The sequence below is a fragment of the Nycticebus coucang genome, chromosome 9 (assembly GCF_027406575.1).
Source record: "Nycticebus coucang isolate mNycCou1 chromosome 9, mNycCou1.pri, whole genome shotgun sequence".
Taxonomy (NCBI): Eukaryota; Metazoa; Chordata; class Mammalia; order Primates; family Lorisidae; genus Nycticebus; species Nycticebus coucang.
In genome coordinates this window covers 38,434,873-38,459,724 of record NC_069788.1, presented here as the reverse complement: position 1 = coordinate 38,459,724, position 24,852 = coordinate 38,434,873, and the positions used below count along the sequence as shown (strand labels likewise).

General features: G+C 40.6%; 1 protein-coding gene and 1 pseudogene across 2 annotated transcripts in view; both read left to right on the top strand.

The window, feature by feature from the left end:
• Positions 1-21,223, top strand: part of LOC128594214 (adenylate cyclase type 10-like) — a 50,732-nt gene extending 29,509 nt beyond the window's left edge. The window contains exons 21-32 of one of the 2 annotated variants that reach the window (XM_053602813.1): positions 2,931-2,994; positions 4,187-4,406; positions 4,754-4,879; positions 6,811-6,983; positions 7,443-7,599; positions 10,034-10,238; positions 10,327-10,423; positions 10,930-11,048; positions 11,304-11,421; positions 11,822-12,020; positions 17,152-17,365; positions 18,189-21,223. In XM_053602813.1, the coding sequence (XP_053458788.1) occupies positions 2,931-2,994; positions 4,187-4,406; positions 4,754-4,879; positions 6,811-6,983; positions 7,443-7,599; positions 10,034-10,238; positions 10,327-10,423; positions 10,930-11,048; positions 11,304-11,421; positions 11,822-12,020; positions 17,152-17,365; positions 18,189-18,247 (1,751 nt within the window). In that variant the 3' untranslated portion in view covers positions 18,248-21,223. The remainder of the gene's footprint in view (positions 1-2,930; positions 2,995-4,186; positions 4,407-4,753; positions 4,880-6,810; positions 6,984-7,442; positions 7,600-10,033; positions 10,239-10,326; positions 10,424-10,929; positions 11,049-11,303; positions 11,422-11,821; positions 12,021-17,151; positions 17,366-18,188) is intronic. The other variant, XM_053602814.1, reaches the window with a different exon arrangement.
• Positions 21,224-21,558: 335 nt separating this feature from the next.
• On the top strand, positions 21,559-24,302 carry LOC128594664 (ubiquitin-like protein 4A; annotated as a pseudogene).
• Positions 24,303-24,852: the final 550 nt, after the last annotated feature.

The following is a 24,852-nucleotide window of genomic DNA, read 5'->3' as shown; positions in this document are numbered from 1 at the left end:
CACTTTATCACCCTCAGTAGAGTGCTGTCACATCACAGCTCACAGCAACCTTCGACTCCTGGGCTTAGGCGATTCTCTTGCCTCAGCCTCCTGAGTAGCTGGGACTATAGGTGCCTGCCACAACATCCAGTTATTTTTTGTTGCAGTTGTCATTGTTGTTTAGCTGGCCTGGGCAGGGTTCGAACCCGCATGGGGCCGGTACCCTACCCACTGAGCCACAGGCACTGCCTGGGGTTACTCTTTTTTATGGCAGTCTGGTGTAAAAATACACCTTCCTTGGTGCCACACCTGTTGGTGAAACCATATCTGTTTCTTACATTGAACCATTTTACTATTCCCAAAACCTTCGTTGTAATGACCTTGGCCCTACTGCTGGCAGGCACCACATTTATGAGGCCTTCTGGGCCATTACTGCCTGTGGTGACTGGCTTGGTGTTGGCAGCAGAGGCGCTGAGGGGAGGGTGGTGGGGGTCTCAGCCTTGCTGTTCATGGTTGTAGTGATGGTGACTGAAGCTGGCTGCAGCAGCTGTAGCTTTTCCCAATGTGTGATGGTAACACGGCAGTGGGGCTCCTTAAGGGTATCTGGGATCTGCTCTCTGCTCCCACTACTCATCTGAGCTCCAGAATTAAATCTTGAAGGATAAGTAGGAGTTAGCTGCTTGAAGAAGGTTGTGTTAATGGCTAAATGATCACCATAGCTGTTAAACTGCATCCCAGACAAGAATTCGTCTTTGTTTTAACCTTTTCAGTCAGCTCCCTTAAAAGACAGCTCACTTCACTGTCTCCAATTGTGAGAAAGTTCTTTCTTTTAGTAGGGTAGACTCTACCTCCTTGTACCTTTACCTATTTTTCATAAGCTGTACCCTCTTCCAAATTTGAAGATAGCTCTCAAGAACCAACCAAATCTTCCCTACTTTGAGAAAAGAGAAGTTGGCTTTGGTATTTGGGATGGGAGAATGGTGTAAGGTAGATGGCAGTTACTGGTGAAGGACTAAAATGAGAGATTTTTCTCTATGATCCTCTTCTAGCTATAACATTATTCTGACTCTGTGAAGGTGAGTCAGTGACTTAGAGCAGTTTGTCATTGGCTGATAAATGCTATGGACATTTGCATTTTTTATGCTTTCTGAAGGCTGGTATTGTGAAGAAAGTATGCTGTTATTTGTTTTTACTGTTACTTGCATTTATTTTATGTTAAAATTATGCCATAAGTTTTTGTTTCTTCAGTTTCTTCTGGGATATCTTTTTCTTCTGTGCTACCTCTTCTTCTGGTTTGGGAATAATCTGTTCCTTTTCAGTAAGGATCATCTCAGTGTGGCAGGGGGAGCTCAGGGATGGGTTAGTGCGACCATGAGCTCTGTAAGTTTGGCGACACATCTTGGGTGTTTTGTTCACTTGGATTTGCTCAATGACCAGAGAATCTACATCTAAACCTTTAAGTTCAGCATTACTCTCTGCATTTTTAAGCATATGCAGCAAAAATTCAGCACTCTTTTTGGGCCACCAACCCTGTGTCCAACCCCACTGTTTGGCCTGGGCACACTACTGACTCCAGGATTGTAAAGTCAGAATGGTACACATTGTTTCTTTAAGGTGACATCCTTCAGATACTTGGTGGCTTTTTGTATATGCATACCCTTGATGGCCTGGGCAGTTTCACATGTGTTCTTAAAGTGAACACGAAGATTTGAGCCTCTTGACTTGCATGATTTTGTGGTGTTTTCTGGGTCAAGTGAATAGTGAACCATTTTCACAGATCACCTCAGGCCACTTAGGGGAAGAGCAAAAGTGTGCTATTATTAATATTTCCTTTATGGACTTTTGGTTTTTAAGAAATCAATGTTAGCTTTGTATGACACAGCCTGGTCCATCTGTAAGAGAGGGGCTCAAGACCTTCCCTGCCCAACAGAACCTAAGGAGGTGTCCCAGACCAAGCACCTCCATGCATGGCCATGCACCAGGTACTGCCCAACTCCAGAGGGTGCCCCTTGGAGTTCTACACTGCTACCTTCCTCAGCTACCTTAGCTGTTATTTGACATCATTACCATCAGGGAGCCAGTCCTTTTACTTAACCTAAATCTTCCCTCTAATACTTCTCTTAGACTCCTTAGTAATCCCTCTACCCATGCTCTGAACCCTAATAAGTAGCATCTCAACATCATTCCTAGTATTTGCTATCTTGATCTGTGAGAAGGCAGCTTCAGAACAGAGTCAAATACGGAGGATCAAGGTCAGCTAGGTAAGGCCAGAAATCTGTTGTTCACTGTGACTCTAACTACTGTGGCATTTTGTGCTATTGTGGTTTTCTTCACTTGGTCTTAGTCTCTGCAGTTCACTCTGATCTGGTAATGAACCTGATCTAGACATATGCAGGGATTTCCACTATTAGAATTAACCATCAAATCAGGATAGACACATTCTTTATTCACTTTATTTGTTTAACAAACATTGAGTGCCTTCTTCAAGGTAGGAACTGATTTTGAAGTTTGGGAATGAGGAGAAATGCTGTTTGAATCATATATAGTTATCATTAAGGCATTTACAACTAGGTATCCTAATTTTGCATTGTAAGCTGCAGAGGAAAGGTAATCAGGAATTTAAAATGCCCTAAGTCGGCTCGGCACCCATAGCACAATGGTTATGGCAACAGCCACGTACACCGAGGCTGGTAGGTTCGTACCCAGCCCAGGACAGCTAAAACAACAATGACAACTGTAGTAAAAAATAGCCAGGCATTGTGGCAGGCACCTGTAGTCTCAGCTACTTGGGAGGCTTAGGCAAAAGAATCACTTAAGCCCACTTAAGTGCCACCATGGCACTCTACCGAGAGTGACATAATGAGACCCCGTCTCAAAAATAAAATAGAATAAAATAAAATATCCTAAGTTAATCCAAACATGATAATTAATTATATATTTTTTTCCTGCAGATAGCTTTCAGTTCCAGACAAAACCATCCAGAACTCAGGAAGCCTTCTCAAGTGAACACTGCAGGTGATTGAGATGCTGAGGGTAGACATGGAGGGGGCCAAAAGGCAGAGACAGATGACCTCCTGGGGCACTCACTCCACTTGCAGACCACCCAGGAGTAGTGACTCTTGTACTCAGCCCAAAATTCAGGTTACCAGAGAAGATTTAGAAAGGCAATTTTTGATTCTCTATAGGGAAATTATTTCCTGTGTTAGAAAACCTGTATTTAATAGCTTTCAAATACATTTTATACATAGCATATTTTTTCCAGCTATGAATTTGTCTTCTCAATTATTTTTACTATAGATGGTATTAAGATAGATATATATTTCCTAACCATGTACCTCCTGCCTTTTGAATGCTTATCCTATCAATTTTAAATGTCTCCATCTTGAATTCACAAGTCACTCTCTATATGGTTTCCCATTCCACTTACAAATTTGGTTTCCTACTGTTTTCAAACAAAAATCTATTCTACACAAACTGCCCCAACAGTCACCTATGTGTCTTTCCATACACAACTCTCTCTTTTTAAATGGCAAGTGGCCTCTTCATCCCTCCACTTACCAACATGGTGACCATCCTTCAAGACCCTCCTTGGTTTTTATGTCATGGTAGCTCAGAGAGATCTGACCTCTTTTGAGTTCAGGATGCCTATGGAAAGTACACTGGATTAGCAGTCAGCAAGGTAAGCACTAGTTTGGATTCTACTTCTCAGTAGCTGTGAAGCCCTTCGTAAGTCACTTAATCTCTCTGAGCCTCAATCTCCTTATCTATAAAAGAGAGGTAGTCTTTGACTGCCTGAGTGTCACTCAGGGTTGTTAAATAATTTAGATGATGTATAAAATAATATTTAAATATGCTATTACAGAATTCAAATGTGCTAACAAAAAGTTTTTATTATTTATTGTTTTTTTGTCTCATTTTTGTTTAACACTCACATTGTTAGTTTGCTCTTCAGATGTGATACTTCCCCATTTAGATTATGAGGTACTTAGGTTGACTTTAGGCTTTTTAAAATCTTTAATAGAGCTTTGCACTTGTATCTCTGCTCCCTGATTTTCAAAAATTTATGGAGTAATGGAGGAAAAGGATAAACAAGTAATGAATTATACAGGAGAGCTTCCTGGAAAAAGTGACTTTGAGACCTGATAATGCCCCAACAAAAGTGACAGCTTTGTGGCCACTCTCAGTTTTTCATCTTCTTTCCACAAAGAACAGAGGAAGAGTTTCTGGATCAAGTGAGTAGGAAGCTGTCTCAGACTAGCCCTGAGAAAGGACTATTGACCATGAAGCCCTGCCACTGTGAGGAAATCCTGAAATTAGTGCTCTCACCGCTCACCCAGCACTGCTTGGTCATTGGAGAAACCACTTGTACATTTTATTACTTGCTGGAGGCTGCTGCTGCCTCCTTGGACCTGTCAGATAATTACATGGTAAGCAAGCTCTGTGGTCTCCGCTTGAGCTGAGCCCTGTCACTTTGGAAATTTGATTAAGATTTCTTACTCTCAAGTAACCGTGAGTGGAAAGTGGAAGAGAGTGGGAAAGAGAAAGAGAAGCTAGAAGGGATTCAGGAGAATGTGGTGGTGAAAGAGCACCAGCCCCTGCTGGTACTGCCCCTGACCCGTGCACAAGCAATCTGGCTTCTGTTTCTAACTCAAAATCCAAACCTGATTCAAATTCAGATCTTGATCCTCATCATAACCTTACTCCAGCCTTTAATCTCATCCTTAGCATCACCCTAGTCCTAATCCAGTCTCTTCATCTCTTGTCCTGTTTGAAGGCCTTCTTTTATTTGAGAAAGGCAAGCAGTCTTCTGGGCCAACGCTCAGCGTTCTCCTTCTTGAGAAAACACAAGGTAAAGATCTGTCGGTTTGAGGAGGCCACTTTCTGCTGTCTTCGGTCAGAGGTGAGGTCAGGGAATGGCCTTGCAGTTTTGGTTATTACTCCTTGAGGGTGACCCTATTATTTCTTTTAAAATCTCTTCATTGTTTTTTTGTGTGTGTGTGTGATTATAAATGTGATAATATAATAGAAAGTTTTTGCATATTCAAAATATAGAAATATTTTGAAAGAGCTCCCACTAATCTCGTGCCACCCCTGTCATAGTTAATAATTTTGTGCATATACTGCCATACAGTCATATCATTATTGTTTTCCATTTTTATTTTTTAATAGGATCATATTCTATTTCTCTTTCTTCTGCAGCTTATTTTTATCCTTACTAATACAGATTGAACATACGTGCACATTGGTGTGCATATTGATCTGCCACATAGCTACAGCTGCCAAGTACTCCACGGGACATATAGTTTAGCTGCTCTGTTCTTCATGTGTGTTTAGGTTGTCTCTAATTTAGGGGTTATTATAAACATTGCAATGATGAATATGCTTGTTGAATATCTCTTTCTCCCTCTGTGAAAGTATTCTCATAAAAGAAATTCCTTGAGGACGGTGCCTGTGGCTCAGTGAGTAGGGCATCGGCCCCATATACCGAGGGTGGTGGGTTTGAACTCGGTCCCAGCCAAACTGCAACAAAAAATAGCCGGGTGTTGTGGCGGGCACCTGTAGTCCCAGCTACTCAGGAGCCTGAAGGAAGAGAATCGCCTAAGCCCAAGAGCTGGAGGTTGATGTGAGCTGTTAACGCCATGACACTCTACCAAGGATGATAAAATGAGACTGTCTCTAAAAAAAAAAAGAAAAGAAAAGAAATTTCTTGAAGTGTAAATACTAAGACAGAAGATACAACATTTAATAAATATTTCACCAAGTTGCCCACCAAAAATATATTAATTTTCTTTGAATTTTTTTGTATCCTTACCAACATCAGATATTATTAGTCCTTTCAAAACTCGCTAATCCCTGGATATAAATATTGTCTTTTAATGTGTATCTTTTAATTAATAAGATACATTGTTCTTACGTGTTTATTGGTAATTTGTATTTATTTTTCTGTGAATTGTTCATTCATGTCCTTTACTCATGAGAGTATATATAAACTAATTTAAATGTAAACCTTAAGATAATCTGATTAGGGGGAGGTGCCTGTGGCTCAAGGAATAGGGCACCGGCCCCACATGCCAAGAGTGGCAGGTTTGAGCCTAGCCCCAGCCAAAAAAAGAAGATAATCTGGTTAGGAGAATAAACCTAATGTGTATGACTTTGAAGACCAAAAGGAATATTAGAGTTGTTATGATATTGCACTATTTTTGCTTCAACTAAGAGGTCTTTTAGGCAAAGTTAAATAATTATTTCTTTCCCTTTATAAGAAGAAGTTATTGTGCAGTCCTCCCAATATTATTCTAGAGTCACATAGATTTTAATCACTTTCTTGGGGGATTTAGCCTCTGGATATAAAGGTATAAGATAATCTCCGATATCCCATGTCCACTGTGGTGGTGTAAACCATTTAGAAAGGAGGGATACAAGATTAGGCAATACATATATTTGAGGTGCTTGCCATGGCATGTGAGAGCGTGATCTCATCATCACTTTCTAAATCACAGCTTTCTGTGTTTAGCTTTCTCTATACAAACAATGATCTCATCATCACTTTCTAAATCACTGCTTTCCTCTCCTGTGTATTTACAAATGTATAGGGGTAAGAAAGAAGATGCGTTTTCCACAATCCTATTTTCTCACCTCTTTACTTGCTTACTACCCTACTGGTGCTTGTTAATGGGACTTCTGACAAGGCTGTGCTCCAGCCCAGCTCACTGTAGCACCTCAGTGTTCCTCCATGTACACATCTCAAAATGACAGAGCCAGTGTGTTATATCTAAAACCTTGTCGGTACTCTTCCCACATTCACATTACTACTTCTTGTTTTCCCATCTCCAGGTCTGTTTCAACATGGGACAGATCACTTTAGCCAAAAAATTGGCTAGGCAAGCCCTTCGACTGCTGAAAAGGAATTTCCCTTGGACCTGGTTTGGTGTCCTTTTCCAAACATTCCTGGAAAAGTATTGGCATTCCTGCTCCCTGAGCCAACCTCCGAGCAACCCTAGTGAAATGTAAGAAGGCTGGCTAAGTTGTTCTGGTTCCCTTTAGGGCCAGAAAACTGTAGCTAAACTAGGGTCCAGACTAGAGCTTTGCCCCTATTGACCCAAGGCTACTTTTTTTTACTATCCAGTAGCTGTCAAGCATCTAACAGACAGCATATACATATATGCGTGTAACAGGTAAGTTTATAATCATTCTAGGTCTTCCATCTTCCTCCCCAGCTAATTAAATGTAGCAAATAGGAATTCAAAGATTGAATCCTTTAAAAAAGATATGTCTCTAAACTTTTCCTGATAAAGAGGATTGAATTAGAATGGTATATGGGGTTAGGAGTAGTAGGATTCCAGGAACATTTCTAAGTTCAAAAGTCTGTGGATGGCCCTTAGATGAGTAGGCTTTCATCTCATGGGGAGGGAAAATTGAGCAGTGATGAGGAATAAGTGTGCTAACTACCTTGTACTTCACAACAGTAAGAAGAAGTTGGCAGTCCTGCAACAGCAGGTGCACTGCCTGTCCTTACTCTGGCAGCTCTATAACCTAGAGGCCACAGCCAGTAGCCGCAGGTTCGCCTGTCTGGCCACTCTTATGCAGAAGAATTCAGCTGAGGAGTTTGCAAGTGAAGCCCAGGTGAGCAATTCCTTTACCTCTGGACCTCAGTTAGAAACCTCAAGTACTGTGGAGAAAGACCCTGGTTTTCCAAGCATGGTTCCCCAAAATCCCCACTTAACTGGACACCACTACTCACATGTTTGAGCAGGTTCTTCAATTTGCAGTTTATAAATGGGTTTCCAGTTACGAGGTTATCTGTGAACTCCCAGACTGAAAGCAGAATTTTGTGTTTATGTTCAAAGGAGCATTTGAGGAATAGTGGGAGGTAGGGAAAGGACCATAGCTCTCATCAGATTCTCAAAGAAACTCATGATCTATAAAGGATTAGAACAGGGCGGTTCCTGTGGCTCAGTGAGTAGGGTGCCAGCCCCATATACTGAGGGTGGTGGGTTCGAACCCAGCCCCGGCCAAACTGCAATAAAAAAACAGCTGAGCGTTGTGGCGGGCGCCTGTAGTCCCAGCTACTTGGGAGGCTGAGGCAAGAGAATCGCCTAAGCCCAGGAGCTGGAGGTTGCTGTGAGCTACGATTCCACAGTACTCTACCAAGGGTGACAAAGTAAGACTCTGTCTTAAAAAAAAAAAAAGAAAAGAAAAGAAAGAAAGGATTAGAACATCTGACTTAGGAAAAAAGAAAAGGAAATGTGTCCTCCTAATTTTAGTGTCTGTCTTTCTCTCTTTTTTATCCATATACTTAACAAATAATTGATGAACACCTATTATATTCTGACTTTAGCTCCAAGGAAATATAATAAATAAGTAAAACACATAGTATGTTAGGTGACAATATATTTATATGCAATGGAGAAAAATAAAGAGGAGGCAGGGGGAGCATGGGGTTCTAGGAGATGGAGATAGGGTGCAGTTTTAAATAACGTGGTCAGGGAACACCTCACTGAACAGATAAAATTGGAGCAAATATCTGAGGGAGGTGAAAAAGTAAGCCAGGCTGTCTAGGAGAAGAGTGTACAGGCCAAAGGCACAGTGAATACCCAAGCCTACTCTCTGTGTTTGAGGGAGAATGAGGAGGCCCATGTGACTGGAGGAGAGGGGGAAGGGGAGCATGAGCCAGGAGATGAGATCCGAGGGGATGGGGAAGGGCTGGTAGTAGATGGTGCAGGTCTTGTAGGGATTTTGGCTTTTACTTTAAAAGAAATGGAGAGTCATTGGTAGATTCTGAGAAGATGGACAACAAGATCTGCTTATAGCTTAGTAAGATTATTCCAGCTACTATTTTTGTGTGTGTGTGTGTGTAGAGACAGAGTCTCACTGTACCGCCCTCAGGTAGAGTTCCATGGCAACCTCTAACTCTTGGGCTTGCGATTCTCTTGTCTCAGCCTCCTGAGCAGCTGGGACTACAGGCGCCCGCCACAACGCCCGGCTATTTTTTTTTGTTGCAGTTTGGCCGGGGCCGGGTTTGAACCCGCCACCCTCGGCATATGGGGCCGGCGCCCTACTCACTGAGCCACAGGCGCTGCCCCCAGCTACTATTTTAAGAATAAACTGAAGGGAGCAAGAGAGGAAGCAGGGAGACCAATAAGAAGGCTACTATGGTAATTTAGGCAAGATGTGGTGGCTTATACTGTTAAAATGACAGAAGTGAGCAGTGGTCTTTTGCCAAGAAAGAGCCAACAGGATTCACTCATGGATCAGTTCTGGGATGTGAGAGAAAGAGAAAGTCAAGGATAATCTCAAAATTTGTGACCTGAACGTCTCTAGAGGGATGTTGTTGCTCGGGAAAGTCTGCAGAAAGAACATGTTTAGGTGAAGATTTGGGAGCTCAGCCTTGGGCATGTTTAATTTGAGATGCCTTAGACACCCAGATGGAGATGTGGAGTAGTACTTGATATATGGGAAAGGTCTGATCGGGAAATACAGGAGCATCAGTGTGCAAATGCTATTTAAAGCCATAAAACTGGGAAACCACTGAGGGAATGAGCATAGAAAAGAGGTCCAAGGAATGAGGTAAAAGCTCTAGTGTTAAAAGGTCAGGTGGTGAGGAGAAACCAGTGAAAGAAACTGAGAATAGTTGTCAGGGAGACAGAAGGAAAGACAGTGTTTCAATAAAAAATGAGCCATTATCTGTGTCACATGTGCATGTAGATGTACATAATAAAGATCTAGGAAACAGTCCTGAAGAGCTCTCAGGCCATAATTACAGAAAACAAAGAAGCAGCAATTTGATTAGTGTTTTGAAGGGAAAAGTCTTGGATTAGAGAGAAAGAAGAGAGGCATGTAGAGAAAATGGTTTGTTTAAAGGACAGACAGTGAGAATGATCCTTTAGAAGTCCTAGAATGGGAAGGAGCTTATTTTCCTAGCTGGAGTGGAAGCGACACCAGGAGCCCAGACTGAGTGAGCAGCAAGGCACCAGGCTTTTACACAGGAAGGGGGCGAAATGGAAACGCCATGTGAATGTACAGTGGGATGTTTTGTCCTGCGTTTATTACCCTGCAGATTGTCTCTACCTACTTGGACCTCTCCCAGTTGTCGCAGAACATGGGCAACAGGGAGAAGTGGCTGCACTGTGAACAGATGGCCATTCAGAAGAGCACCCTATGTTGGTTCTCAAGGGAGGGATTGTTGACCACAGCCCAGCTCATGCAGGCCCTGGCCTACACCAAGCTCTGCCTTGGCCATCTTGACTTCTCCATCAAGCTGGGTAATAGGGGTTTGGGCTGGTGGCCTAGGGCTTTTAGAGAGTCCTGGGTCATAGCTAGACCTCACACAATGTTGTTTAACCTCCTTAGGTTTTCAAGCTCATGAGATATGCAGATACCTCAAGAAACCAGCGCTGGAAAATCTGGTTCTTTCAGTTCTCTTCAGATCTGCATTTCTGAAGAAGAAGTATTAAGATCATTTTCTCTCATTTGTATTTGCTTTGTAAGAGGGGTGGGTATGTTTTGGTAGAGAAGTTTGGAGTAGAGGTGGAGGTAGAGATGCTGCTGTTCTATTTCCATCTCTAGAGATATCTTTCCCTTCACCCCTCCAAGCATTATCTTCAGTGTTGGGCAGGAGGGTTGGGAGTGGAAATGCAAGAGTCTGAGCTGCTACGTATTTCTCACCACTTGGGGCTCATGGACAAACTCTGTTTTCCTTTTTAAATTCATCTTTCTGCAAGAAGGTAGGGAATTGCAGTAACTCAGGACCCCAGAAACTACCTCAGAGGCATTTTCTCACCTTCTTGTACTAGAGACAGGTATGATTCCAAGCACAGATGTTCTCTATGTAAATAGAGCTTTGGACAGGAGATCTAGGGGATTTTAGGCTGCTTTGAAAGTGTAAGTTCCCCTCCTTTCCTTTACCATCCTCCTCACTCCCTAGCTGGTCCGAGTGCCTCTGTCTCTCGGCAGATTTGATCTGTGTGTCCACGTGTTGGAGAGTCAGTGGGCGCTCATTTCCCAGGGGCATAATGTCCTTGGCCTGGCCTGCTTTTACTCTGCTTGCTTAGATCTGCTGCTCTACGGAAAAGGTAAATCTTACACAGACTCTACTGTATTCCTGAAGGATTCAGGCCTTAGTTGGGGCCCTAGGTTTGGAACAATAGGCAGTCACAAGTCTATGTCCTCTGTGCCTTGCCCATGGCTCCTTAAAGTGTGGGAACCCTGTTGTGACTCAGGAGTGTCTGCCTTTCTGGGTTTGTTTACTCTACTGTACCACACACCTTTTATTCCCTAGTCCCTACACTGACAATATATATTACCCTAGTTACCTTCTCTGTCCACAGGATTGCTATGTCGGTCCTTTGGCGAATGTCTGCAGTTCATTGAACACTATGAGCATAGCTGTGTTCTAACTTCTCAGAGCAATGTCATGCTAGGGATCTACTCCTCCCTGGCCATGTGGTAATGTCTTTCTTGAGGTCTCTGGGAAAGGGTAGAAATTTAAGTCATTTCAGCTATCTCACTTCTCCAGGCAGAACTATTCAACATCTCTAATCAACTTTTAAAGACCATTCATCTCCCATACTTATTAGAATGGTCCTTGTCCCCTTAACAGTTTTGGGATTATATGTTGAGGGTTAAGTTTACAGTCACTTTTACATGCTATTTAGAGTAACCCATGACAATGTTGAGTATCAGTGGTCTCCTTATGTGTGAATTAGTAGCCTTAGCCACTTTGCAGCATCATAATTCTGACTGCTCAGGAGGTTAATTAGAGCCTTAAAGCAGTTGACAGTTTTATGAAAAAGCCAGGATTGGTAAGCAGAGGATAGAGCTGAGAGCTATGACTCTTTCCCCTCAGGTTTGCCCAGGACTCACAGTGGGACCTGTTTGAGCACCATTTCTCCAAGGCCTGCCAGTTGGTGAAAAGAACCAATGCCTCACTATTTGGTTCACATGGCTTTGTCCGATTGCTAGAGTGCCACGTACTAATGTTACAGAAAATGCCAGAGAGTATCTTCATGCATATTCCCTCAGAGACTCACAGCCAAACCCTCAAGGTACCTATTTCTCTGCTGTCCTTCAGCTGACATCCACCCTGTGATCTCTTTCTGACACCTACATCTCTCCCTTACTCCTCCTCTCCCTGACTTTGTCTTCTTTTCTTCCTTGAGTCCTTTATTTCTCCACCCAGAAAGTTTCCAACTACTGCTTATACCCTACCAAATATTCAAACCTCTAGATCAGGTCTTGGTTTCTTTTTTTTTTTTTTCCTTTTATTGTTAAATCATAACTGTATACATTAGTGCAATCAAGGGGTACAATGTGCTGGTTTCATATACAATCTGAAATATTCTCATCAAACTGTTCAACATAGCCTGTAGCTTCATGGCATTTTCTTAGTTATTGTATGTAGACATTTGTATTCTGCCTTTAGTAAGTTTCACCTGTACCCATTCTAAGATGCACCATAGGTGTGGCCCTACCCATTACCCTCCATCCACCCTAACCTCCCCACTCCCTTAACCTTCCTTGGCCCTTTCCTCATAGTCTTGTTCTATAGTTGGGTTATAGCCTTCATGTGAAAGCTATAATTTAGCTTCATAGTAGGGCTGAGTACATTGGATACTTTTTCTTCCATTCCTGAGATACTTTGCTAAGAAGAATATGTTCCAGCTCCATCCATGTAAACATGAAAGAGGTAAAGTCTCCATATTTCTTTAAGGCTGCATAATATTCCATGGTATACATATACCACAATTTGCTAGTCCATTCGTGGGTCGATGGACACTTGGGCTTCTTCCATGACTTAGCAATTATGAATTGGGCTGCAATAAACATTCTGGTACAGATGTCTTTGTTATATTGTGATTTTTGGTCTTCTGGGTATGAACCTAGTAAAGAAATTATAGGATCGAATGGCAGGTCTATTTTTAGGTCTCTAAGTATTCTCCAAACATCCTTCCAGAAGGAACGTATTAGTGGGCATTCCCATCAGCAGTGTAGAAGTGCGCCCTTTTCTCCACATCCACGCCAACATCTCTGGTTTTGGGATTTTGTTATGTGGGCTACTCTTACTGGGGTTAGGTGATATCTCAAAGAACTTTTGATTTGCATTTCTCTGATGATTAAGGATGATGAGCTTTTTTTCATGTGTTTGTAGATCGTGCATCTGTCTTCTTTAGAGAAGTTTCTTTTCAAGTCCCTTGCCCACCCTGAGAACACAGGGTGTTCTTTTCTTACTAATAAGTTTAAGTTCTCTGTGGATTCTGGTTATTAGACCTTTATCGGAGGTATAACCAAATATTTTCTCCCATTCTGAGGGCTGTCTTCTTGCTTTACTTACTATGTTCTTGGCTGTGCAGAAGCTTTTTAGTTTGATCAGGTCCCAGTAGTGTATTTTTGATACTGCTTCAATTGCCTGGGGAGTCCTCCTCATAAAATACTCACCCAGGCCTATTCCTTCAAGAGTTTTCCCTGCACTTTCTTCAAGTATTTTTATAGTTTCATGTCTTAAGTTTAAATCTTTTATCCAGTGAGAGTCTATGTTAGTTAATGGTGAAAGGTGTGGGTCCAGTTTCAATCTTCTACAGGTTGCCAGCCAGTTCACCCAGCACCATTTGTTAAATAGGGAATCTTTTCCCCACTGAATGTTTTTCATTGGCTTGTCAAAGATCAAATAACGGTAAGTAGCTGGATTCATCTCTTGGTTCTCTATTCTGTTCCAGACATCTACTTCTCTGTTTTTGTGCCAATACCATGCTGTTTTGATCACTATCAATTTATAGTACAGTCTCAGGTCTGGTAGCGTGATTCCTCCTGCTGTGTTTTTATTGCTGAGTAATGTTTTGGCTATTCAAGGTTTTTTCTGATTCCATATAAAACAAAGTATTATTTTTTCAAGATCTTTAAAGTATGACAATGGAGCTTTAATAGGAATTTCATTAAAATTATATATTGTTTTGGGTAGTATAGACATTTTAACAATGTTGATTCTTCCCAGCCATGAGCATGGTATGTTTTTGCATTTGTTAACATCTTCAGCTGTTTCTTTTCTTAAAGTTTCATAGTTCTCTTTGTAGAGATCTTTCACGTCCTTTGTTAGGTATACTCCCAAATATTTCATTTTCTTTGACACTACTGTTAAAGGAATAGAGTCCTTGACTGTTTTTTCGGCTTGGTTATTGTTGGTATATATAAAGACTACAGATTTATGGGTGTTGATTTTGTAGCCTGAGACATTGCTGTATTCCTTGATCACTTCTAAAAGTTTTGTAGGAGAATCCCTAGTGTTTTCCAGATATACGATCATATCATCTACGAAGAGTGAACGTTTGATCTCTTCTGACCCTATGTGGATACCCTTGATCGCCTTTTCTTCCCTAATTGCAATGGCTAAAACTTCCCTTACAATGTTAAAGAGCAATGGAGACAATGGGCAACCTTGCCTGGTTCCTGATCTAAGTGGAAATGATTTCAGTTTAACTCCATTCAATACGATATTGGCTGTGAGTTTGCTGTAGATGGCCTCTATTAGTTTAAGAAATGTCCCTTCTATACCAATTTTCTTAAATGTTCTGATCATGAAGGGATGCTGAATATTATCAAAAGCTTTTTCTGCATCAATTGAAAGAATGATGGTCCTTATTTTTTAGTTTGTTTATGTGCTGAATTACATTTATAGATTTACGTATATTGAACCAGCCTTGAGTCCCTGGGATAAATCCTACTTGGTCGTGGTGTATAATTTTTTTGATGTGTTGTTGGATTCTGTTTGTTAGGATCTTATTCAGTATTTTAGCATCAATATTCATTAGTGATATTGGTCTATAATTTTCTTTTCTTGTTGGGTCTTTCCCTGGTTTGGGGATCAAGGTGATAGATATTTGCTTCATAGAATATGTTGGGTAATATTCCTTCTTTTTCTATATTTTGGAAGAGGTTTAGTAATATAGGTACTAGTTCTTTAAAGGTTTGGTAGAATTCTGACGTAAAGCCATCTGGTCCTGGGCTTTTCTTTTTAGGGAGATTTTGTACAGTCGATGCTATTTCGGAACTTGATATAGGCCTCTTTGACATTTCCACTTCATTCTGGCTAAGTCTTGGTAGGTGGTGTACTTCCAGGTATTGGTCTATTTCTTTCAGATTTTCATATTTCCGAGAGTAGAATTTCTTGTAGTATTCATTAAGGATTTTTTGAATTTCTGAGGGGTCTGTTGTTATTTCATCATTACTATTTCTGCTTGATGAAATTAGAGATTTTACTCTTTTTTTCCTGGTTAGGTTGGCCAAAGGTTTATCTATTTTATTGATCTAAATCCAAAAAACCAACTTTTGGATTTATTGATCTGTTGTATAATTCTTTTGTTTTCAATTTAATTTAATTCTGCTCCGATTTTGGTTATTTCTTTTCTTCTGCTGGGTTTGGGGTTGGACTGTTCTTCCTTCTCCAGTTGCTTGAGATGTCCCATTAAGTTATTAACTTCCTCTCTTTCTGTTTTCTTGAGGAAGGCTTGCAGTGCTATAAATTTCCCTCTTAGGACTGCCTTTGCAGTATCCCAGAGGTTCTGGTAATTCATGCCTTGATTGTTGTTTTGTTCCAAAAATTTGGTGATTTCCTTTTTAATCTAGTCTATAACCCATCTATCCTTCAGCATAAGGTTGTTTAGCTTTCATGTTTTTGTATGGGTATGCAGGTTCCTGTTGTTATTCAGTTCGACTTTTGTTCCATGATGATCTGAGAAGATGCAAGGAATAATCTCTATTTTTTTTAATTTTCTGAAGTTAGATTTGTGGCCTAGGATGTGGTCGATTTTGGAGTATGTTCCATCGGCTGATGAGAGGAATGTGTATTCATTTTTGTTGGGATGAAATGTTCTGTAGATGTCTGTTAAGTCCAGATGTTGAATGGTTAAGTTTAAATCTAAAATTTCTTTGTTTAGCTTCTTTTTGGAGGATCTATCCAGCACTGCTACAGGGGTGTTAAAATCTCCAACTACTATGGAACTGGAGGAAATAAAGTTGCTCACGTCTGTTAGAGTTTCTCTTATAAATTCGTGCATTCTGGTTGGGTGCATAAATATTAATAATTGAAATCTCATCATATTGAGTATTACCTTTAACAAATATGAAGTGTCCATCCTTATCCTTCCTTATTTCGGTTGGTTTAAAGCCTATTGCGTCTGCGAATAGGATTGCAACGTCTGCTTTTTTCTGCTTTCCATTTGCCTGGAGTATAGATGACCATCCCTTTACCTTGCGTCTATATTTGTCTTTTAATGTAAGATGCAATTCTTGTATGCAGCAGATATCCGGCTTAAGTTTTTGTATCCATTCAGCCAACCTGTGCTTCTTTAGAGGACAATTTAAACCATTCACATTAATTGAGAATATTGATAAGCCTTTCGAGAGTCCAGTGGACATTTTTAATCCTTTTGCAACTGTAGAAGTTGGAATTTGATCAAAATTTTCTGGGTGGGTTTACTTTTGTGGTGGAGATTACGCTGGTCTTTATGGAGGATAGGTCTGAGAATATCCTGGAGAGCTGGTTTAGTTATGGCAAATTTCTTCAACACGTGATTGTCATTGAAGTATTTAATTTCTCCATCATAAATGAAACTCAGTTTAGCTGGGTACAGGATCCTGGGTTTAAAGTTATTTTGTTTTAGGAGATTCAAAGTCAATGAACATCCTCTTCTAGCTTGAAAGGTTTCATCAGAGAGATCTGCAGTTATTCTGATATTCTTGCCCTTGTAGGTGATGGTCAGGTCTTGGTTTCTGAACTTTCTTCTTTTGCACAGCTACTACCTGTTAACATTGAAATGTTAACATTTGTCCCTTCTCAATGGACCTACTCTGTGACTTATGCGGTAGAGGTGATATATACCCCAAGATTTGATTATTACATATTGTATGCCTCCTGAATATATAAAACTATTATGTAGCCATAATAATTAAAAATAAAACATTTTAAAACAAACAGATCTGAACTTGAAAAAAAAAGACATATTTCAATTCCTCTGTACCCTAAAACCAGTTTCCCAGATCTACTTTGCCATCAATAACTCCTTCCTGTTCCCCTAATGCCTGAGTGAATGTGCTGAGTGGAGACTGTGGTAAGTTCTGATGAAGTGGAGTGTTAAGGGAAGAAAGTACTAATCCCAGATCTAATGAACCCTCTTTTCTTTTCAGTACTTTAAGGAGTTCTTTTCTCGATGTGTGACCTGCCCTGTCTATCATCAGTGGGTCTCTGAGCTTAAGGCGTCTGTAATGAGATGTGGAAAGAGGGAATCCATGTACTTCACTAACATCATCAGACCTTTTGAAAACCACTTGACCAGGATTTGGCTAGAGGAAGAATTACTGGAGGAAAACAACTCTTATGAAGGAAATTTAGGAATGGAGAGTAAGCATTCCTTCTTGGAACTCTTGTGTAAGAGACATAAAGAATAGTCTCAGCTGGGCATGGTGGCTCACACTTGTAATCCTATCACTTTGGGAGACCAAGGCAGGAGGGTCACTTGAGCTCAGGAGTTCCACATCAGCCTGAGCAAGAGCAAGACCCCACCTTCACAAAAAAATAGAAAAATTAGCTAAGTATAGTGGCACGTGCCTGTAGTCCCAGCTACTCGGGAGGCTGAGGCAGGAGGATCACTTGAGCCCAGGAGTTTGATGTTACAGTAAGCTACAATGATGCTACTGCACTCTACCCAGAGTGACAGAGACCTTATCTCAGAAAAAAAAAAAAAAGAGCAGTCTCAGATTCTTACTCATGAGCAGTTTAAAGGCTGCACCTCTAAAGTAAAATGTGACACACAGATAAAAAGAATTAGTCTTAATCTTTAAGTATAGTCCTTTCCCTAGTGCCGGACCCTACTGCCTAGACAGACAGGAATCTCTTATATTATTAAACAGCAGTTCTGCCTTTCTGGGCCCTTTGTTTCCGCAAGTATAACCCTCAGGTGTAGAAGGTTCATCGTTGGTCTCAACTTAACTGAATTGTTTCCTTGGAGTAGCTGGATGGTCACTAAGGGGAGAAAGCCTTAAAAGTCACAGTGTAATGTCTGTGGAGGTAAATGGTAAGAGGAAGGCAAGAAAAAAGAGGAAAGAAAATACTGCTTTTCTTCCGAGCCCTTCAGATCTCCTCCTTCCGTAGGGCCACTAGTTAAATTTATAATTGCTCTGGGCATTCCTTGTGTTTGTGATAGTCTTTATCTTCCTCCTTTCAGGATTTGACAGAGTGGCTGATGTCAAGGATACAGAAGAAACTCAAGAATATATGTGTTAAAAGAGTAATAATCTGAAGGGAGCATGCTTCTCTCATTGTAGATAACACAAGGAAAGGAAATGCCCCAAATTCTCCTCTTTAAGATACTATATAGTGTACATATTAAATATACTAGTCTTTTACAGTCACTGCTATCTATATCTTTATCAGAATAAAAGCCTATGTTTCTGAAGCATGCCACTTAAATCTTTTTTTTGTTTGTTTAACTCTTTGACAGTCATTAGCACACCTGTAACAAAAGTTAGAACTCCGGGTTCAAACCCTGGGTTAGAAGCTTTGAGATGAACTGATTCTTTTATAAGGCAGGATCCATTAGCAAATGGAAAACCAATACCTAATAGAAGGGGTTGTTTTTTTTTTGTTTGTTTGTTTTTTTATTGTTAAATCATAGCTGTGTACAAAAGCGGGCAGTGCCATGTGCTTTGGTGTTGTCTTTAGACACAGATTTGTTAATGGGTTTGTCTTTTCAGGGGTACATAGGGTTGGGGGAATCCATTTCTCCTTTGTTATGTGATTTGGGCATTCCCATGAAATTGTGAAGTTGCCAGAATGTATATGACTCTAGCTTCCTTCCTTTTTCTCCTCTCTATTTGGAGCTGCCATCTTAGGCTTTTGTCTGTTTGATGGTTTTTCTTCCATAGAGTATGATCTTCCCACTGATTTTTGTTTATACTTTATTACTCCATCACCTAGTGCCCACAGAGTCAATTAGCAAATGTTATTATAGCTACCATTTATTGTTTACTTTCTCTGCGCTTAAAATACATTCTCTATATCCTTATCAATTCTATAAGGCAAGTACCATTATTTTCCCACATTACACATGAGATAAAAATAGGACAAAAGAATGTTATTATGAAGATTAAATGAATATAAAGCATTTAGAACAGTACCTGGCATATAATAAGCATACAGTAATTGTTACTATTATTATCTGCTCAGTTTTTATATTTGAAAATAGATATTACATTTATATGGTACAAAATTCAAAAGGAATAAACATGTGTAACAATGAAAACCTCTTGCCCATTCCTGTCTTCCCTAGAAGTAATCAGTATTACCACATCTTTGCATGTCCTAGCAAAATCATTCTATGTAAATGAAAGCAATAGTATATGTGCACTGCATCCTTCTTTCCTTTTTTTTGGTATTCCCTTTTGGAAACATATAAAATACACATAACATAAAATTTACCCATTTTGAAAACACTTGAAGATATTGGCCTGAGAAAAACTTTATGAGGAGGCCCCCCCACCACCCCCAGCAATTGCAGCAACACCAAAAAAATAAATAACTGGGACTTGATCAAGCTAAAAAGCTTTTGCACAGCTAAGAGTACCACAAACAGAGCAAACAGCCCTCAAAATGGGAGAAGAGTTTTGCGGGTTATGAATCTGGCAAAGGCCTGATAACTAGAATCACAGAGAACTCAGTAAGAAAAGTGCAAACTGGGTGGCGCCTATGGTTCAGAGAGTAGGGCGCAGGCCCCATATACCTAGCCAAAACTACAACAAAAAAATACACAGCCCCAGCCAAACTGCAACAAAAAAATAGCTGGGCATTGTGGTGGGTGCCTGTTCCCAGCTACTCAGGAGGTTGAAACAAGAGCCTAAGCCCAGGAGTTGGAGGTTGCTGTGAGGTGTGACATCATGGCACTCTACCAAGGGTGACAAAGTGAGACTCTGTCTCTAAGAAAGAAAGTAAGTAGAAAAGTGCAAACAACCCTCTATATAAATGGGCAAGAGATTTGAACAGAAAATTCTCTAAGGATGACAGATGAATAGCCAAAAAACATGAAAAACTGCTCATCTTTAATCATCAGAGAAATGCGTACCAAAACCACTCTAAGATAACACCTAACCCCAGCAAGATTAGCCCACATTATAAAGTCCCAAAACACCAGACACTGGCACAGATGTGGAGAGAAGGGAACACTTCTACACTGCTGGTGGTATTGCAAACCAATACAGCCTTAATGGAGAAAAGTATGGAGAATCCTCAAAGATCTAAAAGTAGACCTTCAATTTGACCCCGCAATTCCATTACTAGGTATCTATCCAGAAGAACAAAAATCATTTCACAAAGATAATTGCACTAGAATGTTTATTGCATCTCAATTCATAATTGCCAAGTCAGGGAAACAAACTAAGTGCCCATTAATCCATGAATGGATCAACAAACTGTGGTATATGTATACCATGGAATATTATTCAGCCATTAAAAAGATGGAGACTTTACATCTTTTACATTTACCTGGATGGAGTTGAAATACATTCTTCTTAATAAAATATCACAAGAATGGAAAAATAAATATCCAATGTGCTCCATATTAATATGAAATCAATATATAAACAATTACATGATCATAAGAACAATAAAACACAATCTAGTTTGGGGGTAGAGGGGAGGAAGAATGGCAAAAGGAGAGAGGGCATGGGAGGGGATCTCAATGTGCAGCTGTGAGGGTATATAACATGCCCCCTGGGTAAGGGGCTCTTCTATAAATGGAAGTTTACCCTGGAAGAGAGAACAATGTAACCTAAATATTGTACCCTCATTAATTTGAATAAAGTTTAAAAAAGAAAAAAAATGTACCCATTTAGAATATACAATTCAATGCTTTTCAGTGTATTTGCAAGGTTGTACAACCATCCCACTACTGTATAATTCTGGTCATTTTTATCATGCCAAAGCAGAATTCTTAGCAGTCACTCCCCATTAACTCTTTCCCAAGTTCTTGGTAACCACTACTATATTTTCTGTCTGTAAAGATCGGCTTATTGTGGACATTTCATTTAAATGAAATCATAATATTCTGTAACACAAAATGCCTTTCATGTCTGTTTTCTTTCACTCAGTATAATGTTTTCAAGGTTCATCCATGTTGTAATGTTACTTTGTATGGACAGATAATATTCCATTGTATAAATATGCCACATTTTGTTCATCAGTTGATGGATATTTGGATTGTTTCTACTTTTTGACTTGTTGCGAATAATATGACTATAAACATTCATGTACAAGTTTTCCTATGAACATGTTTTCAAGTCTCTTGGATAGCTACCTATGTGATTTAGGCATTCCCAGGAATTGTCAGGCCATACAGAAATTCTGTATTTGACTTTTGAGGAAATGTCAAACTTTTCTCCATAGCCACTATACCACTTTACGTTTTCACCAGAAGTGTAGGAGGGTTCCAGTTTTCAGGAGCCTGGCCAACACTTGCTTTTGCTTGTCTTTTTTTATTACAGCTATTCTAGTGAGTGTAAAATAGCATCTCATGATTTTGATTTTCATTTCCTTAATCGCTAATGATGGTGAGCATTTTTTCATGAGCTTATTGAACACTAGTATACCTTCTTAGAAAATGTCTATTCAAATTCTTTGCCCATTTTCTATTATTTGTCTTTTTATCATTGAACTTTTACAGTTTTGTTTTTTTTTTCTGTTTTGCGTTCTGGACTTGTCAAATTCGATTAGCAAATATTTTCTCCACTTCTGTGAGGTGTCTTCTCCCTTTTTTTTTTCTTTTTGAGATAGAGTCTCACTATGTTGCCCTTGGGAGAGTGCTATGGCATCACAGCTCACAGCAACCTCAAACTCTTAGGCTTAAGCGATTCTCTTGCCTCAGCCTCCCAAGTAGCTGAACTACAGGCACCTGCCACAATGCCCAGCTATTTTGTTGTTGTTGTTGCAGTTGTCATTGTTTAGCCAGCCCAGGCCAGGTTTGAACCTGCCAGCCTCGGTGCATGTGGCTGGCACCATAACCGCTGTGCTACGGGTGCAGAGCCTCTTTTCATTTTCTTGATGGTATCATTTTACAAGACAAAATATTTTAGTTTCTGTGTTTTCCTTTGGTTACTTGTGGTTTATGTGCCATCTGTCACATAGTGGTTTGTGCCTGTAAACCCAGCTCCTTGAGAGGTTGAGGTGGGAGGATCCCTTGATCCCAGGACTTCAAGGATGCCGTGAAAGGTATGATCCAGACACTATCCTCCAGCCTGGGTGATAAGATGACCATCTTTTAAAAAACACACAAAAATTCCTGTCTAAGAAACTATCACCTAAAGATTTACTCCTGTGTTTTCTTCTAGGAGTTTTATAGTTTTAGCTTTTACATGTAGGGTTAATTTTTATATATCATATGAAGTAGGGTTCAAAAGTCATTTCTTTTGCATGTGGATATCCAATTATCCTAAAATCATTTGTTAAAAAGACTATTCTTTCACCCATTTAGTTGTCTTGACATCTCTGTTGAAAATCAGCTGATCTTAGATGTATTGGCTTATTTCTGGCCTCTTCATTCATTGGTCTATATGTCTATGCCACTCTTGATTATAGTTTCATAGTAAGTTCTAAAATTAGAAGTGACGGCTGATGGCTCATGCCTATAATCCCAGCACTTTGGAAGGCTGTGGTGGGAGGATCGCTTGAGGTTTGGAACTTGAGACCAGCCTGAGCAAGAGCAAGACCCATCTCTACTAATAATAGAAAAATTAGCCTTGCATAGTGATGGGTGCCTATAGTCCCAGCTACTCAGGAGGCTGAGGCAGGAGGATCACTTAAGACTAGAAGTGTGATTATTGCAATGAGCTATCATAACACCATTGCACTCTATCCCAGGCAACAGAGCAAGACCTTGTCTCTACAAAAAAATAAAATGAAAGTAAAGTAAAATAAGACAAAGAAGCGTGAATCTTCCAACCTTATTCTTTTACAAGATTGTTTTGGCTAGTCCAATTCCCTTGCATTTACATGTGAATTTTAGGATAAGCTTGTCAATTTCTGCAAAAAGGATATATGTGATTTTGATAGGGATTACATCAAATGTGTAAATTCTTTGGGCAGAATTTATCATTTTAACAATAATGAGTCTGATCTATCAAACTGGATATCTTTTCCATATTTTTAGGTCTGTAATTTCTTTTAATGATGATTTGTAGTTTTTGATGTATAAGTATTGCAATTCTTTTGTTAAATTTATGCCTAAATATTTTGTATTTCTTGGGATTGTTATAAAGAGAATTATTTTTTTTAATTTTATTTTTGGGTCATTCATTGATAGTGTATAGGAACACAACTGATTGTTGGGTGTTGATTTTGTATCCTCAGACTTTGCTGAACTCATTTATTAGCTCCAAGAATTTTTTTTTGTTGATTCCTTAAGATTTTAGGTATACAAGATCATATCATCTGAAAATACATAGTTTTACATCTTTCTTTTTAATCTGAAATCTTTTTATTTCTTTTCATTTCCTAACTACCCTTTTAAGAACCTTCAGTACAATGGCGTTTAAAAGCAGTAACAGAGGGCGGCGCCTGTGGCTCAAGGAGTAGGGTGCTGGTCCCATATGCTGGAGGTGGCGGGTTCAAACCTAGCCCCGGCCAAAAACCAAAAAAAAAAAGCAGTTAACAGAGCCTCCTGTTGCTGCTTGGTGTGGGTGAGGGGACAGCGGTTCCCGCGCGTGCGCAGGCGGCGGCTGGGGCGATTAGGGTGTGGCCGACCACCGGCTGCTGGTGAAAGCGCTCGGCGGACGCGAGTGCAGCCTGCAAGTGAGGGAGGAGGAGTTGGTATCCACGCTGAAGCTGCTGATCTCAAAGCTGAATGTCCCCGTGCGCCAGCCGCGGCTACTGTTCAAGGGCAAGGCCCTGATGGGAAATGATTGTCAGAATATAGCATCAGGCCCAATTCCAAGCTCAATCTAGTGGTCACCTTCTGGAAAAGGTGTTACTGGAAGAAGCCACTGCCCGGAGACTGGCTAACTCCCCACCCCCGCACGTCTGGCAGCTGATCTCTAAAGTCTTGGCCCACCACTTAAGTGCAGCAGACGCCAGCAGGGTCCTGGAACACCTACAGAAGGATTACGAGAGGTCCCTGAGCAATCTGACGCTGGGTGACGTGGAACGCATGGCCAGCTACTTTCTGCACCCCGAAGTGACTGAGGATATGGAGAAGAGGGTCTCTAAATAGCATTCTTGGAGTGTGGGGAGGAGCCCAAGGCCAGGCCACAGCTGCATGTTACATTAAATGTGTTCTCATGTTGCAGTTTGGCTCATAATAAGCTGGCTGTGCCTGGGTCTTTCTACCTGCTAGGCACCACTTGACCTGGGTTTGCTCCCATATGCACAGAAGAGGTGAGAAAGCACAGCGGAGGCACCGAGCCATGAAGTGGGGGAGCCAGAAGTGCCTCCAGGTGAGGAAGCAAAAGGGGTTGTTTGGAGGGATGGGCTGTAGCATTTCACATCTAGCCCACCAAGAATAAATCCTCAAGTGACTCCCTCCCTAGCCTGAAAGGGGGATGCAGCTGTCACCTGATCCTGGTGATCTGACATAGCCCTCAGCTAACCTCCGCAGAGGCCAAGTGACAGCTGCTGCAGCCACTGTGCATTCAGCAAGTGGAAAAGCAGATTGGGGGCTGAGGAGTCAGAATATCACCCCAGCTAGTTCTGTGATGTGACTTCAGGCAAATCCCTGTGCCCCCTATACAGTGAGGGCCACTCCTCTGACCTGAGTCAATGCCGGTCATCCTTACCCCAACGCAGCATGGGGAGTTTCTGCAGTGATTCTCCCTCTTATGTTCAATAAATTAAACTGAAGCCAAAAG